The sequence below is a fragment of the Triturus cristatus genome, chromosome 4_2 (assembly GCF_964204655.1).
Source record: "Triturus cristatus chromosome 4_2, aTriCri1.1, whole genome shotgun sequence".
NCBI classification, from domain to species: Eukaryota; Metazoa; Chordata; class Amphibia; order Caudata; family Salamandridae; genus Triturus; species Triturus cristatus.
This window is the reverse complement of record NC_140586.1, coordinates 266515527-266534255: the sequence shown is the minus strand read 5'-3', so window position 1 is coordinate 266534255 and position 18729 is coordinate 266515527. Positions and strand designations below refer to the sequence as shown.

The 18729-nt window shown below is 43.6% G+C and overlaps 1 protein-coding gene across 1 annotated transcript in view; it reads right to left on the bottom strand.

The window, feature by feature from the left end:
• The window catches only part of LOC146833604 (cytochrome P450 2D15-like), a 355595-nt gene that overhangs the window by 106220 nt on the left and 230646 nt on the right, over nucleotides 1–18729 (bottom strand). Inside the window, exon 6 of the mRNA XM_085601483.1 lies at nucleotides 15083–15224. Coding sequence (XP_085457609.1) covers nucleotides 15083–15224 — 142 coding nt within the window. The remainder of the gene's footprint in view (nucleotides 1–15082; nucleotides 15225–18729) is intronic.

Genomic DNA, 18729 nt, shown 5'->3' with positions numbered 1-18729 from the left:
ATTTAATATAGCATTAAAGGTATTTACAAATTGTTAGAATAAAATATATTTTAAAATTCAAAACAATTAATTTGCATAAACCTTTTTAATGATGAATTACATTTTTTTATAAACTCCATTCCCTTCTTCTCTAATAACGCAACATCTCGCTGCTTACAATTTAAAATACAAATTTAAATAATTAAAACAATTATCAACATTTTTTTTAAAGTTACAAAACATAGAATACAAAATTCAATACATTACATACTAATTAGCGCACAAAATGTAAATCTTTTACATTTATAGTTACTGCATTGATATTTCTAACAATTATATTAAAAACAACACAGAAAAGTTAATTTTTTCCTTCGATATTCCTGTCCATGGTATATTTAAAGTCTCAATATTCTTGACACATGTCCAAACTATGATATTTTTCATGACATTTTTTGTTTGATCTGTTTATTAAGTTTTGTACATAGGAAAGACAAAGCTAGAAGGAAAACAAGTAGAAGACAATTTTACATGTTACCACATGGGCCCAATAAACAATTAACCTGACAGATTATGCTGATCAATATCACAATGATCTGAAAGCGCCACTGCCGTCAGTTCAACCTGGTTAACAACAAATATCATCCATGGTATTCCCAAAAAAACCTCAAATTTACATTCAGTTGGACTGTCCATCTCTGTTGAAGCAATGTACAGTATATGTTGACCCTTGACCCTGTCCCCAGGCAGGTCGCTCCCCTCACCGCCACACAGCCCCCCTGTGTGCCCTGAGCCCACTTCTGCTGCCGCTCACATTTTGTTGTGTCCCGCTTCCCGATCGCCTGCTTCCGATCTGATGTAACTATTACTCTGTTTTCTTCTGTTTTTTCTGTGCCCCTGATTGTCTCCAGCTCTGTTGTCCTTTCCCCCTTGTGCCCCCATTTTGCCCAGTGTACACTCTTGCCTTCTGTGACCCCCATCTGCTCCCCCCTCCGTGTTTCCCACCACTGCGTCCCCTGCGGCCCGCCCCCCTGCTTCCCATTCACCACCCTGCTCCCGCCTCCCAGCTGCTCCTTCCTCCCTCAGCCCCACATATGGAGGCTGCGCAGCGGTAGAGAGAGCGGCTCTTGACCCTGTCACCAGGAAGGTCGATCCCCTCACTGCCACATAGCCCCCCTGTGTGCCCTGAGCCCGCTGCTGCTGCTGCTGCCGCTCACATTTTGTTGTGTCCCGCTTCCCGATCGCCTGCTTCCGATCTGATGTAACTATTACTGTGTTTTCTTCTGTTTTTTCTGTGCCCCTGATTGTCTCCAGCTCTGTTGTCCTTTCCCCCTTGTGCCGCCATTTTGCCAAGTGTCCACTCTTGCCTTCTGTGACCCCCGCCCGCTCCCCCTCCGTGTTTCCTGCCGCTGCGTCCCCGCCCCCCTTCATCCCATTCGTCGCCCCGCTCCCGCCTCCCAGCTGCTCCTCCCTCCCTTAGCCCCACATATGGAGGCCACGCAGCGGTAGAGAGAGCGACCCTTGACCCTGTCACCAGGCAGGTCGCTCACCTCACCACCACACAGCCCCCCTGTGTGCCCTGAGCCCGCTGCTGCTGCCGCTCACATTTTGTTGTGTCCCGCTTCCCGATCGCCTGCTTCCGATCTGATGTAACTATTACTGTGTTTTCTTCTGTTTTTTTCTGTGCCCCTGATTGTCTCCAGCTCTGTTGTCCTTTCCCCCTTGTGCCCCCATTTTGCCCAGTGTCCACTCTTGCCTTCTGTGACCCCCACCCGCTCCCCCCTCCGTGGTTCCCGCCACTGCGTCCCCTGCGGCCCCGCCCCCCTGCTGCCCATTCGGCGCCCGCTACCGCCTCCCAGCTGCTCCTCCCTCCCTCAGCCCCACATATGGAGGCCGCGCAGCGGTAGAGAGAGCGACCCTTGACCCTGTCACCAGGCAGGTCGCTCACCTCACCGCCACACAGCCCCCCTGTGTGCCCTGAGCCCGCTGCTGCTGCCGCTCACATTTTGTTGTGTCCCGCTTCCCGATCGCCTGCTTCCGATCTGATGTAACTATTACTGTGTTTTCTTCTGTTTTTTTCTGTGCCCCTGATTGTCTCCAGCTCTGTTGTCCTTTCCCCCTTGTGCCCCCATTTTGCCCAGTGTCCACTCTTGCCTTCTGTGACCCCCACCCGCTCCCCCCTCCGTGGTTGCCGCCACTGCGTCCCCTGCAGCCCCGCCCCCCTGCTGCCCATTCGGCGCCCGCTACCGCCTCCCAGCTGCTCCTCCCTCCCTCAGCCCCACATATGGAGGCCACGCAGCGGTAGAGAGAGCAACCCTTGACCCTGTCACCAGGCAGGTCGCTCCCCTCACCGCCACACAGCCCCCCTGTGTGCCCTGAGCCCGCTGCTGCTGCCGCTCACATTTTGTTGTGGCCCGCTTCCCGATCGCCTGCTTCCGATCTGATGTAACTATTACTGTGTTTTCTTCTGTTTTTTCTGTGCCCCTGATTGTCTCCAGCTCTGTTGTCCTTTCCCCCTTGTGCCCCCATTTTGCCCAGTGTCTACTCTTGCCTTCTGTGACCCCCGCCCGCAACCCCCTCCATGTTTCCTACCGTGGTAGACATTGCTTTGCCGTATTAAAAACGGAAACGATTTGACTGACATGGGGAGGTAAGCAATGGAGACTGAAATGGGAAGTACTCACCAGTCCCTATTCACTGGGGGGCTTTAAGGTCCCCAATCTAGAATTCTACTAGCTATGTGCAGAAGCTCATTATGCAACATATTGGTTCCACTCACTCCCATATATGCCACATATAGCAGTGGGGCAGGGATTCATGGATCCGATCCCCCTGGCGGAAGCCATCACTACTATCCCAAAACTCGGGCAAAACATCCCACAATAGTGGCATGTACTATAATCGCTTCGCGACACATAGCTGAGATGCTAAAAGTTCCAATCATATACTCTCCCTTAATGCCGCTCATATATCACCCACTAGTCCAGGTGCTATAAGAAACCAGCTGCAAGTAAATGCTTTGAAGCGTGAACATACAGAATTGGGGGGATCTATACATAGACGGGAGTTTCCGGACACTACAACAGTTTTTTAACAGACTAGACCACACGCCCATGGATATATTTTTTTATATGTGAGGGTGAGGCAGAGTATTAACGCTATCACGCCGTCCTTTCCACTAGAACTCCAGTTTTATCCATGCTACATGTACTACTGCAATCTGAGGCACCCACACATGCAGTCTTTTTATTATATCATAATGTACAAACTACACACATAAAGGGACAGTGCACTGCACATGGGCAATGGGAAATGGAGATGGGATCCAAGCTGACAGACAGTCAGTTGGAGTACAGTTGTACACATACGGGACAGATATCTGCTAGCAGTTGTCTGCGTATATTACATTTCAAGTTTCTCCACCACACTTATTACACGCTGGCTAAGATGCATTCATTTTGAATTAGTGACAATGATAGGGGTGATAGATGTGGAAATGTAGGGGCGGATTATGGATGTATGACGTTACAACGCATGCTGTTACAACGCATGCTGTTACAACGAAAGTTTTACAACGCGAGTGCATTGACAACGCAGGACATTACAACGCAAGTCTTTACATCGACTTGCACTAGATGGCGTGCTAACATTAAAAAAGTGTAATTTACTATTCCAACTCCAGTCCACGTAACAGTAGGGAAGGTGTTGGGATAGTAAACTACACTACTTTTAATGTTAGCACGCCATCTAGTGCAAGTCGATGTAAAGACTTGCATTGTAATGTCCTGCGTTGTCAATGCACTCGCGTTGTAACAGTTTCATTGTAATGGTAGTGCATTGTAAAAGTTGCGTTGTAAAGGTTGTTCCCCGCGGATTATTTACACCTTGCCTGGGGCTGTGACAGAATAGATCAATACTGGCAGCAGGTTTTTACAGCACTGACGCAAATGACAACAATCGCCGCCAGCTGATGCCTGCCACGCACCGCGCTGTGCCTGCCACGTTGTGCATGCAAATGCACAACATTCCTTTTTGCCATTACGGCGGGTGCTGCTGAAAGCACCGCCCACCGCAAAGTCAGAAATGTGGGATGCGCCCGTGGCGGGTGTATCCTAATCATCCCCACGGGACCGCCATAAATATGGCGGGTGGTCCTATTTCCGTTAGGGTGGCGGGCGGACAAGAGTCTGCCCGCCAACTTAATCAGCTCCAAAATGTCAAAATTCTAACTTTTTTGAAATATTTTTGTTCAGATAAAAATCAAGATGGCAACTGGAAGACAAGCAAAATACCTTAAATCCAACAGAGGCAATAGGGTGTTAAAGTATAGTGGTTATGTTTATTGTAAGGAGAGATTAACTGAGCCCAGGTGTCATTGAATGTGTGTGCAATATTACTCATCCCATTGCACAGGCAAAGTGGTTACTCTTGGTGACACGGTTGAAAGTCCACAGAGCATAACTACTCTGATTCTGCAATCAAGATTGAGGTTAGAGAAAACCTAAATCAAATGAAAGAACTTGCATCCAATTCCAATGAACCCTGTGGCTCAGTTTTGAGGGAGGTATCCCAAAACATTCCTATGCATGTAGTAAGTTCTATGCCCACAATCCCAAACATTAAACAACGTAAAAAACAGGCAAGTAACCCCATACATGTAACACCTCAAATATGCTCTGATATTAACATTCCTCCTGAACTTTCACTGTTACTAATGAAACCTTTCTTTTGCATGCTAACAAAAAGCCTCGGAAAAGAATACAAATATATAGCACAACCCGTGACCTCGTGAAATTAGAGACTAGTGATATTTGGATGATGGATGACACTATTCACGCCTACATTAATAACACAGTAGTACCTTTAGTCTACAGTTTACTCGCTGATAAGCAAACCTTAACATACACTGAATTTTCATCAGTAGTAAAAGCTAAAACCTTGTACAAAAGTCCTAGAAAAGTGTTAATTGACTTTGAATTAACCATGATTAACACAATCACCAAAATGTAGACAGAGACCCAAATTCAAGGATGTTTTTTCAATTTTCACAGGCATATTGGAGAAAAATTTTAAAAACATCCTTAGTTGAGGACCACATATCAGACAGTAAACTCCAATTTGAGTTAAAAAAAAATCTAACAGCCGTTTGCTTTGTTGCTCCAGACTGTGTAGATGAATGCTACACATCTATCACTGAATCTGAATATTTGACAATAAACGATGAACAATTGCCACCCCTTCTGAATTATTTTGAGGATACATGGATTGGCCATCTAAGCAGGTCAGGTTGCAGGAGGAAGCCACGATTTCATGTGGAGTGTTGGAACTGCTACACAACCTGCTTAGAGGGAGGAGCAAAAACAAAAAATGCAATAGAGGGATGGCATAACTCCTTCAACAAATCTATTGGAAAACCTCATTCAAACTTGTATCATTTGTTTGAACTTTTAAGAAGGAGCAAAGTTTCCAAGAAATGAGAATAACGCAATCATTGACTTGTAGTCTAAACCCATAAGTTAAAAAAAAAAAAAAAAGAAATGTTCGAGCGACTATTGGGTCAAATTCAACAGTTTTCGTTGATGGTGGCTTCAGACCACATAGGCAATATTGCACACATTCTACATTTCTAATCTATACTAACCCCTATTCAACCTTACTTGCCTGTTTTGAAAATCATGTTTACAAATTCAATTGGCATTTTTCAAAAATACATTTAAATTTAAAATAAAATGTCAGGTTTCCTATCTTAAGTTTTCTTCTTTCTTAGGCTCTTGAACTTAGGTAAAATCCCACATTTCGCCGAGAGTCTTGCGCAGTCCATAAATCCAGAGAAAGTAATCCAAAAACCATGTTGAAATTGAAAAAAGGTGAGTTAAACTTTCGAAAACAGACCACAGTTTGTCATAACCATATTGTACAGCTAAATTAGTGCTGCAAACAATACCGTGTCTACCTAAAAAAAACTCACCCCCCCAAAAAAATCCCTAAAAAATAAAGTTTTTCGGCACAATTCACAAAAAGCAATCCATTGATACAATCCTCTATCCACAGTAATTGACAATAACTCAAAAATCCAATCAGCAAATCTTTTAAAATGTCAAAAATATCGATACTGCCATACATGCCATCACTGTTCTTGAACCTTCCATCTGGATTAAAAAATTTGACTACGCAATACTTTTTTTTAGAAAAATCTGACGCTTTAAAAATATTTTCAAAACATTGCTTTCTTTACACTTTGTTTAAAAAAAAAAAAACAAAGCCTTCTTTAATAAAAAACTCTTAGACCAAAATCAATCAACACGAATTGGGCCTGCAACTGCTACCTGCGTAGGAATGAAAATGGGGGTTAAAACATTCAAAACATATAAACAACTACTATCCTAGTTCTAACTACCTCCTTCCTCTCTCCTTACAATAAACTAAGCCACGTACAAACAATTTTTTAATATTGTAAATTGCCTTACCTGAGTGCAGCTCTTCCTTCCATTCGAACCTGATCGTGAGGCTCCACCAACTGTAAAAACATTACGTACAACCTGTAATATCATCATTATGAGTAAAAATGAAAAAAGGACATTTTCTCCCATTGATTTCATTGGGAAACCGTGGGAAAACGTACAAAGAAATAAATAAAAATATGTTAGAGCACATTACAGTTGCAATGTGTTATTAACCCCTTGCGTGCTCATAACGGAACCACTCCGTCATGAGCCACGGGCGCCGTGTGCTCATGACGGAGTGGTTCTGTCATGCTGCGGCTGCTGCAGCCGCTCCGCCCACACGGCGCTGATTCCCCGCCTGTGCGGGCGAATAATGCGAGCGGGCGGAGTCGTGACGGAACCACTCCGTCATGAGCACAGCGCGCCCGTGGCTCATGACGGAGTGGTTCTGTCACGAGCATGGCGGCGCCGCGCTGACCCCGAACCCCCCAGCGCTGCGGCGGAATTCGTGCGGCGGCGAAGGGGTTAAAAAAATATATATATTTTTTTTCAACATTTAATTTAACTATCTTATCTTTTTTTTAAAGAAATATACTTTTCAAAAATGCTTTTTGAGGTATCTGTATCATTTAATATCTATATTTTATATTTATAATAATCTTAAATATTTAACTACATTTACTCTGACTTAAGCATGTTTACATATTAATAATTATTTAATTAACTATTGCATTGCTTTAAATTCTTTAAATAGTATATTAAAAATGTTTTATAAATTAATACCCAAGTAGTAAAATAAATACATGGGTATTAATACACTCCCCCACCCAAATCCCCTGATTCCCTTGCATCCTGTCCTGTTCCTTACATTTTATTTTTATTATATAAGAGTTCCCTTAAAAAAATGATAGCCGTAAGATGTAATACTCAGGTATTAATATAAATACCCGGGTATTAATACCCTACCCCGCCCAAACCCATGTTTCCCTTGCACCCCACCCCACAGGGTTGGTTGTCAAACCACATAAAGAATAATCAAAATATTATTTTAAAATATGTATTTTATAATTTATTTATTGTTTATATTATTTAATTTTTAAATTACTCAAGTATTAATATAAATTAATAAACAAGTATTAAAATTAATAACTGGGTTTTAATACACTCCCCCGCCCATAACCCCTAACACCCAAGTATCCCGCCCCATGAGATAAGTGTCAAACCCTTTGTTTTTTTGTTTTTTTATTCATAAAAAAGTACAAAATCATTTAATTTAAATCTATTTTCAGTAAAATGTAATACTCAAGTATTAAAATTAATAACTGAGTATTAATACACAAACCCACCCAAAACCCCTGTTTCCCAACCATCCTGTCCCAGGGGATGGGTGTCAATCCCAATTACATTTAATTTTACATTTACATTTTTTTAAGTACAAATAAGTCTAAAAAGTTCTAATATTAATAAAAAGTAATAATTAATTATTAAATGTAAAACCTGGGTATGAAACACTACCCCACCCAAAACCCCTGTTACCCTAGCATCCCACCCCAGGGGATGGGTGTCAATCCCACTTAAAAATAAATTAAAATATTTTAACTAAGAAATATATGTTTTTTAAACACAACTATTTTTGAAAATTAATAACTAGGTATTAAAATACCACCCAAACCAAAAATTAAAGACTTCACAAAAATTATTTTTATAAAAATAAAAAACTTACCTTAAAAATGCATGTCAATGGCATGCGATGTAAAGGCAGATGCGTTGTAATGGCATGTGTTGCAATAGCATGCGTTGTAATGGTACTTACGGTGTAATGCCTGCATTGTAAAGGCATTACGATGTAATGCCTGCGTTGTAATGGATGTTCCCCCCAAGAACTGCACTTGTAGTCATCTATTCACCCACAAAGTACACTTGCACTCACTCAGTCACCCAAGCAATACTGAAACACTCATCCAATCATCCTTGAAGAACACATGCATTTATCCAATCACCCAGGCATTACACTTGCACTCATCCATTCACCCCAGAACTACACTTGCACTCATCCAGTTACCCAGACTCTACTTATGCACTCTTCCTTTAACGCAGGCACTGCAGTTGCACTCATCCATTCACCTAGCCACTATACCTGCAGTCAACCAATCCCAGAGGCACTGCACTTGCACTTATCTATTCACCCCAGCACTAAACCTGCTCTCATCCAATCACCAGACTGTACTCATGTACACATCCATGGTCAACTCATGCACTCATTCAGTCATCCATGCACTTCTCATACAGGCATTCAATCATCCGTGCACCACTCATGAAGTCATTCATTCATCCATGCACCACTCAGTCATTCAATCATCTGTGCACTACTCACACTCATTCAAATATCCATGCACCAGCCATTCATTCAATCAATCATCCATACACCAGTCATACACCTATTTCAATATGCATGCATACTTTTTTTTTTAACTGTGATAGGTGGTTCCAACAGGAACCTTTTTTGATTTTGATAATTTAAAATGTTTTTTAATACAAACAAAAATGGCAACTGGGACAAGAGAAATTAAAAAAATATGCACTGAGTAATGTGCAAAAACTATAAAAAGGGGAAAAAATTAGCAGCTGTGATTTTTCACAACATTGCGAATAGCAGCAACAGGTTGCTCACCAGCAGTTATAACAGCCCTACAGTACATACAATATGTGCCCATTCTAGATAACTCTGGAGCCATATCAGCACTTTCTGTCCAGGACGTTTTGCTGCTTGAATTAAAGTTGACGGTCCTCTGCTTTTTCTTTGCTTTATTGCAAGTGGAGACATTTTTTATGGTAGGTCTTGAGGTGGTATAACATGGACGTCATCCCAAATTATTACTTTTTATTTGTCCCTCCAGAGAGGGTCTTGTCACAGATGGTGCATTGCACTATCTTCGCCACTGTTTTAGATTCCCCAGATGGGATTTTTAATAAGTCCCATGCTACACTGGCTCTCTTTTGTTTAATCTCCAACTCCTCTACATCCTGGTCCTCCTGAGCCCCATCTCCTTCCTGTGTTGCCATGTTTGTAAGCAGAAAAAGGCCCGAAACTCTGCACACCAAGATAGATCCTGCTGCTCAGAATAAAGGGGCTGATTACGATGGCAGAACGATCGCCACTGCCATGCTGGCGGTGAGGTCCACCAGCACTGCGGACCGGGATTCTCTGACTGCCATATTACAATGGTGGTGGGATCCAGACCGCGACCGCGGCGGAGGCAAAGCCCATCCACCATGGAACCGCCACAGGCAATCGTTACGATTGCCTGGTGGAGAGTTCAGCATGCTTACAATGGTGGCGGAGCCTAGCAGGCTCCGTCCTCGGAATTATGATGCTGGCAGCAGCCAGCCTTTCCGTGGTGGTTAAACCGCCATTGAAAGGCTGGCAGGGAATGTTTTCGGGGGACCGTTGCAGGCCCCCCTTGCGTTGGGGGGTGGTTTGGGTGCACTGATGGGGTACCCATGGTACCCCCCTGCATTTCACTGCACCATGTGGCAGGTACAGCGTAGTGCCTGCCATGTAGTGCAGTGAAATGCACAACATGCTTTTTCGACATGGCGGGGGTGCTGTTGTCAGCAGCCCCCGCAGCAATGTTAATGGTGCGGAATCTGACTACAGCTGTTGCGGTCCCATCCTAATCAGGTATGTGGGACTGCCGCATGCATGGCGGACGGTCCCAAACACCGCTATGATGTCCGCCGCCATCGTAATCAGCCCCAAAGTTCAATAAAAAAAGGTTCAAGAAGTCGAAATGGATGTGTACTTCCTATTCATTTTGCTGAAAAGTATATTATCTAATGATGTTCCTTGCTTTCCCGGTCATGTGATATTCGCGATGACCAACATTTTTGTAGTTACCCTGCGGAAGCGCTAATTCAAAATAGAAGTTCTAAGTCGTTTTCTTTCAAACTAGAAACAAAACCACAACTTATATTAGTATGATAGTGAACAGCTACGCTAAAACTTGTTTACAATATCTGTACATATGTGTTTCTGAGTTTATAACAAGTCCGCAGTATTCGCAATTAGCAACATCACAAAGACTTCTGGTGTGGCCGCGAAAACAGGAAACACTAAGCAAAAGTGGTTTTGTACAAAAATTATTTTAAAAAGAGAACATAACTGAACAACTAGTGTCAAACAACAATTAAAATATGTGTAACACTGCGAAAAACGGAAATGTTAAGTAAAAGTGATTCTGTTAAACAATTACTATACACAGACACATTTAAAGAAGACAGCAATACACAACTAGTGTCAAACATCAATTATATAGGTGTATATATGTGTTTTAGAGTGTCTATAAAACACGCGGTATGCACAAATAGGGATGTCACCGCAATCACTGAAATCACAGCGAATACAGAAAAACACTAAGTAAAAGTGGTTTTACTCAGAAAACATTGTAGACAGACAATTTTAAACAGAAGATCACTAACCAACTACTCTTAAGGATGAAAAATAGTTAGAATTTAATCAAACTAAGTAACAACTAAAAAGATGTTATAGTGAAATGTTGGAAATTCACTGAAAAAATGAAACGTTACAGGGACATTATAATTAGCAAATAGGATTAGAAAAACCTAGGATGTTCTAGGAAAAAAACAAACATTACAGGGAAGTTATAGTTAGAAAATAGCATTTAAAACACCTTCCAAGTTCACTTAAAAAAAAGAAACGTTACAGGGATGTTATACTTACAAATTTAATTGATATAAAATTAAATTCACTAAGAAAGAAAAAAGGTTACAGGAATGTTATAGTTAGGAATTAGCATATAAAAAAACCTTAGAAATTCACTGGAAAAAACCAAAGGTTACAGGGATGTTATAGTTAGGCTCAGGTTTCACTTATATAAAGCCGGGAAATTCATCAGGTATAATTCGCCCTTTCGCAATGCACTGCTTATGACCTCACCCTCATAACATGGTCAGTAACATCACTGATGGTTTCTCAAATTACATCACTGAAATATATATATAGATAAAGGAATCCAGACTCTTAGCTTTTTTGGACTGTATTGTGTTCCACAATATTTTTGACACAATATTTTTGTAGTTGATGTACAAAGTATGTGAGCGCACAAAAGGCAAGCCCATCTGCGCCTGTCCGTGACCCAACCAGTGCTGCGACCCTGGATCTCCAACCACACTCCACTACAACTCAGCTTCCCTCCTCGCACTCAACCCTGGGAGGAACAACAGCTGCCAGCTGTCCAAGCCGAACACCACCCATGGCCAGTTCTCCTGCCATCACTGCTGCCAGACCTTCACTACCCTCTGCAACCCCACGGTCTCTGCCCCCACGTCGAACGCCAACACCACCGAAACCCTGAAGTGCACCCTCCTCGTGTGTTCCCTGCACAAACACACCATAGAGATCTGGGACCTCCTCAACACCCTCTCGCCAGATGTCGCCTTCCAAACAGAAACCTGGACCAACACCTCCTCCGCCTCCGACATCGCCGCCACCATCCCGGACGGATGCAAGATCCAGAGGAAGGATCACCCCCAACCGCCCAGGAGGAGGACTCGCACACAAGCTCCCTCCGACTCCCCACCTCCACCATGAGCGACTCCTCTTCCACCTCCAAACAACTTCACTTCCAGATCCAGACCCGCCCCAGAACCTTACTTTGCAGCACCCTCGCCTACAGACCCCCCGGACTTTGCACTTTATTTGCCATGCCATCGCTGACCTCATCACACCTCACGCCATCACCTCCACAGACTACATACTCATTGGAGACCTGAACTTCCACCTCGACAACCCCAGTGACCCCAATCCTGCCACCTTCCTGGACAACCTTGCCATAATTGAACTGAAACAGCTCGTCACCACCAATACCCTCAAGGCAGGATACACCCTTGACCCCATCTTCGCAGGTGGGAACAACATCCGCTTCAGCCACATCACGCAACCCCAATGGGCCGACCACCACTGCGCACACTTTCTTGTCAACAAACCCACACCGCCCAAACCTGTACCCTGCCCTCCACAAAGAAACTGGAGCAAGGTCACCGAGGAGCAGCTCAACTTCACCCTCAACACGATGCCCCTACCACCTCGATCGACGCCAACTGTGCAGCCAATGAAACCTACAGATGGATCACCAATTGCCCAGACGAGCTTGCACCCCTATGTAACCCTGACAGACAGTACCCAAGAAAGGCCACCTGGTTCACCACTGACCTTCAAGAAGCCAGACGCACCTGCAGATGTCTTAAGAAGAACTGAAGAAACAGCAAATCCGTGGAAAGACTGCACCACCTACAAGAACGCCATGACGGAATTCCACCAACACATCAAATCCATCAAAAGGACCTTCATCCAGAACAAGATCCTTACTAACTCCAGCAACCCCAAGGAACTCTTAAGCTCATCCAGGAATTCACCAAGCCCCCCAGCGAAACAACAGACATCACACCCTCCCTGGACCTCTATAACAAGCTCGGCTCCTACGTCCATTTGAAAATCATGGGCCTCTATGACAACTTCAATGACCAGACACCTGACTCCGAAACCACTCCCTCCTCCAGCAACACCAGCCAGCCCACCATCTCCTCCTGGACACCAGTCACCACCGAAGACACCGCCGTGACCATGAAAAACATTCACTTAGGAGACCCCACTTAACCCTGCCCACGCACATCTTCCACAGAACCTCACCATCAACGTCACCTTCAAAACTGGCATCTTTCCCAACAACTGGAAATGTGCAGAAGTCAGACCCCTACCAAAGAAGCCCTCAGCAGACCCCACAGACCTCAGGAACTACTGATCCATCTCCCTCCTCGCCTTCACGGGCAAGGTCACTGAGAAGACCGTCAACATCCAACTAACAAAATTCATCAAAGAAAACTCCAACTCTGCAGCCTTCGACACCGTCTCCCACCACACACTCACCACCAGACTCCACTACACCAGCGTGCAGAAAACTGCCCTCAACTGGCTCCACTCCTTCCTCACCAGCAGAAACCAAAGAATCAGACTACTACCCTTCCTCTCCAAACCCATGGAATCAACTGTGGAGTACCCCAAGGATCGTCACTTAGCCCCACGCTCTTCAACATCTACATAGCCAACCTCGCCGCCATCATCTGACAGCATGGACTCAGCATAGTATCCTACGCCGATAACACCAAGCTCATCCTTTCCCTCACCAAGAACCCCATCACCACCAGACTCAACTTCCAGGAAGGACTGAAGGATGTTGCATCCTGAATGAGCAGAAGCTGCCTGAAACTCAACTCGAAGAAGATGGAGGTCCTCGTCCTCAGACCCTCCCCCTCGGCATGGGACAAGACCTGGTGGCTCACTGCCCTCAGCAGCCCCCCCACCCCCACAGACCAGATCAGGAACCTCGGCATCGTACTCGACTCCTCCCTCTCCATGACCTGACAGGTCAATGCCATCTCCTCTACCTGCTTCAACACCCTCCGATCATCAAGTCTCTGCTCCGAAAACTCCAGGCCATCCAGAACACCGCAGCCAGACTTGTCCTCTGCATCTCTCAACACAAACACGTCACCCAATACCTGCGCAACCTCCACTGGCTACCTGTTGAGAAGAGAGTAACTTTCAAGATATTCACCCACGCTTACAAATGCCTCCACAACACCAGACCCCAATACCTCAATGACAGAATTTCCTTCCACTTACCCAAGAGGAACCTTCGATCGGCCAACCTCATCTTCGCCGAACTCCCGTGCATCCAAGAGCAAGAACGGGTAGCAGAACCTTCTCCTACATTGCAGCCAAGACCTGGTACGAGCTTCCGATCGACATCAGACGCACCCCCACCCCGCACATCTTCAGGAAGATCCTCAACACCTGGCTCTTCAACTGACCAGAGCTGCCCCCCCAGTACCTTGATAACCTCACAGGTGAGAAGCAGGCTTAAAAGAATCACTGATTGATTGATTGGTTGAAGTATGCCAATCCCATATTTTTATAGGATATGTTTGACATGATATTCTTGTCATTTGATATTGTAGTTGTCAATATTCTGCGATACAACTGGAGTTAAGTGTTGATAAATGTGATTAACAGTGTCATGAAAGGGGAAACATTCTAGCTGCTGGTTAGACTTGTTAAATGTATGAAAGGTTTAGAAAGTATTATTCAATAATTACTGATTAAACCAGTGGTATTGCAACTTCAAGGTCTCGAGGAATATAAACCTAGTGTAGAACCCTTTTGTGACTATATCATCTTAGTACCTGTTGCTGGGGCCAAGGCTTTATCCGGTCATGGGAATAGAGTGAAGATATTCACATAAACAGATGTCTTACATGTTTTACATGAATTAGATAGTTTTGTAATAGTTCCAATAACTATTTGAATATACAGTGTATAAAATGAAATGATTGAGCAAATAGCGTAAGTTCCCATTGTGATTTAATGGGGTTTGATAGCCAGTAGCCTCACATGAATATAGTTCATGAGGGAGGCAATGTATAGGGTCGACTAATCTCAAGTCGATACAGGGAGATCTTTGGTAAATACGTTTTAATATAAACCTATATGTTATTTTGCAAGAGGAGAGATGGATTCCTGATCAGCGCTAAGATAATTTAATCCTTCTAAACCATCAGCATTAAAAAAAAAAGTTGACACTTACTTTGAATGTCTGGGTAGAGCATCATGTACAGCAGCCCAAAGCGTAGAGTTGTAGCAGTGGTCTCTGTGCCTGCTGTGAACAGGTCAGTCACTGTCAAGAGGAGATTGAGTTCACAGAAGGAGCTATTAGGGTCACCTTTCACCTAAAAGGGTGTTAACAAAGACAGAGTTTCAATACAATTTAGTATTGTTCTAAATATTATACAGAGATGACATAGAGAATCAGTAACAGTTAGCACAATATTGTAAATGATGTACTAATGTTAGCTGAGCCAGTCATTTTGGATGATGCTGACAATTAGTGCACAACAGAGGTCCTGGTAAAATGCAAACAGGGGTGTGTGCTCTGCCCACTCCATGTACTTCATATACTCTCAAGCAAGTCTAAAGACCTTGGCCCCTTGATGGTCACACTGCAAACACAGGCACTTTTACACCCTTGGCTTATCGCTCAAGACAGCCAGACAACTGCTGGTGTCTGCTCTTCAGCAAACTGTGCTACTCACTACAAAGCCAAAAGAATCTCTGCTATCAGAGCCACTGGTACCTTGTGAAAGAAGGTAGGCTGGGAACTCTGCTACCCAGATTACCCATCCTAAATGTTATTTACTGCTTCATGTGGTTATCAGATTTCTCCTTCTGTCCTTACCCTTTACTCTCAAATTCAGCCCTTAAGCACCCTTCCAATGATCCAAGGGAGGGTGTTGCAAGCAGTCAACATTATACAAAGTACTATCTGAAAAACTAAGGAACCCACTAAAGCAAATAAAGGAGACACTTCCATTCAGCAATACATGGTGTTGTAAGTTCCTTTTTCCAGATCGGGTGTATGTCAGTAGGGAGATGAAGTCCATCTAATCCAAGGCATTTTTGTGACTATCAACATTCAGAGAACAGTGACATTGGGTGATAGACTGTTATAAATGCAAGAGAGGAGTGCAAAGGGAATAAAGTGATTGCTCCATTTGATTTGAACGTGTTCTTTGCTCATCCATAACAGAGATTTTGGTTCTCTCCAAAGGCTAAAACTAGTCTGTTCATCTTGAAGCGTGTTGCTATTTGCAGTAAATCCCAACCTCAATATATCTGGTTTGTTTTGAAAAATAGGTCTCTGGAGGCTGTCTGATGCTCAGGGTCAGAGAGATGGGCAGCCAATTGTGATTGCTTCTGATCCTATGTAGGACCTTCCTATCATTTACTTAGTGCCATACTTTGAAGTTAATTAAGGCATTGTTGATGGGTTGCACCTTTCTCCTCTATGAATTGTGTCTGAAGCTATTTGGTAAGATCTGGTGTGATTGTTGAGTGTGAAATATTATTTGCTGCAGGTTCTTTCCAAGCTCCCGCGTAATGATGGATGAGGCCGCTAGGGTAAATAAGATACATGTAACTAATCCTCCTTTCGGCCTCCCTTTTTATTACTTTTGGTTGCTGGTGTGTGAAGGGACATTAAACGATCCATCAGCATTTCTTCTATGGCCCAGGTCTCCTGAAAGAAGCGTATATCATAATTGCTGTATCTGGTTAGTAATATAATGATCGACTGTGGTGGCTGGTGGTGTGATACTTGATTCAAAGGTCTCTACCTGATGGACCTTATGTGTGCTGGTAATTTCTAGTAAGCTCTACCAGTGTCATTTACTAGGGCTGTGGCTTGCTAGTTCCAGTCACCATATGCAGATAGTTTTTGTCTCCTAATACTCCAGAGACCATTTCATTCTGCTATGTATGGGTCGGACTTTTACCTTTAGATGAAAAGCCTCTTCTTTTGAAATGGATTTTGCAGATGAGGAGCTAATTAGGGTCCTGAATATACGCTTGGTCTATATTTTCACTTTTCTCAGACCCAGGCTCATTTGCTATAAATTGTGCCAATATAGGTGAAACAGTATTTATAGTGTTTTATTTAGTAGTCTGACATTTCTATTCAGATTGAGACTGTACTTTTTTCAGGGATATCTTTATGATCAGTAGAGTGTGCAGTTTTTGGGCCTTTCCTGAGAAATGAGAGATCAGAGCATTCCTGAGTGTTTATGAGAGAGCCATTTCATCTCTTCATGCTGTCCAGTAGCACTGTAAGACCTCAAGATGTGCAGTTGGCAGGTGTATTGGGTCTTGTCTTGTCGGGTCAGCTCATTATATTAACACAATATCTTCACCCCGTCAGTAAATCTACCTAACCCAGATTCACCCCTCCAATCAGGGACTGGAGGAGCCATCGATCAGTTCCCAAGTTTCCTCAGAAAATACTGTGGATATCAATCCTTCTCCCTCTTCACCACTATTGGATGTGGTCCTATTGAGGCAGAAGGCCCTGCAAGGGATTCTGGAGACTTTGGTCATGATGAACTCTGACCAGTTGTTGCAAACTAACTATATGTAGGAAGTCAATTTATAACCTCACAAAGTGAACATATGTCTGCCTTCACTTACTAGGCAAAGCAAACACAAGGAGATGATGAACGGAGCACTGAAAATTTTCAGACACTCACCCCCAGTCACAGATCAGGGTTGAATTAATCATCGTTCTATAGCTCACTTCGCCACCTCAGTTCAGACCCAGCTTTGTGCAAACGAGCCTTGACCCTGTGCCTCATGGGAACTGTCCAGCCCGAACTGCCAAGCCACTGGAGTCAAGCTATCCTGGCTGATGAGGGGTGAAACCCCAAAACCGATCCTTGGATGCTTGTTTCCAGACAGGGAGGACCTGCCTGACAGTTCGGGATGGACTGTTCCATTGCGCGCAGGGCCAAGACTGATTCACATATGGCTGGGTACAAACTGAAATTGCATGGTGAGCAAAAAAACTATGGATTTAGGCCCAGATCTCTGTACTGGGGTGAATGAATGAAATTGTTCTGCATTCTGTCCATCAATAGTTCTTTTTGCATTTACTTACAAGGCAGCAGAGGAAATCACAGCTTCTGTTCATTTTGGAAGTCAGGAAATCTAGGACTCAAATATTCAGCATCCCTCATTTCCAGAGACTTCTAAGGGTTTAGAGATTGTCCCTAATTAACATACCGTTAGTATCTTCAGACAGCCTATGTTAATTAAAAAAGGTTTTTAAATATGGCTATAGGAAATCCACCCTAAATTATAGGATTCCTCCACCTCACTGACGGGGAAGGCATAGAAATACTAAATAAAAGTATAAAAGGGTAAACGCTACATAGACCAGCCAGCGGTCTTCCCTTAACCAGGACAAGTACCACATGGGAAATTGTCCCTGGAAGAGGACAACCTGATTTATCAACCAAACCCCACCAAGAGATAAGCCCTGTATGTAATAATACTGAGATGCCTAAAGCAAAAATAGCAAAAATTGGTCTAAGGGTGGGTGAGGGTGGTGTCATGGAGAAGGTCCAACCTAAATCCATCGGTTCGATCAAAGAAAAGTGTAAGACAATATCTCCCACTTCTAAGGTGAACCCCATTCCTTAGAGGGAGATAAGGGGCTCCGCCTTTTCATCGCTTCCTGATATTGGTACCCCTCATCCCTTGGGCCAGTTTATTTTTTTTATATAGACCGTAAGGGGAAGAAGCAAAAAACATTATATTAGTTGAATAGATTAAAACTGTTCCATAGCTTTAAGCAGATACCCTCACTCCAAGAAACAGTATCTGCAGACCTTGCACATGCAGGCT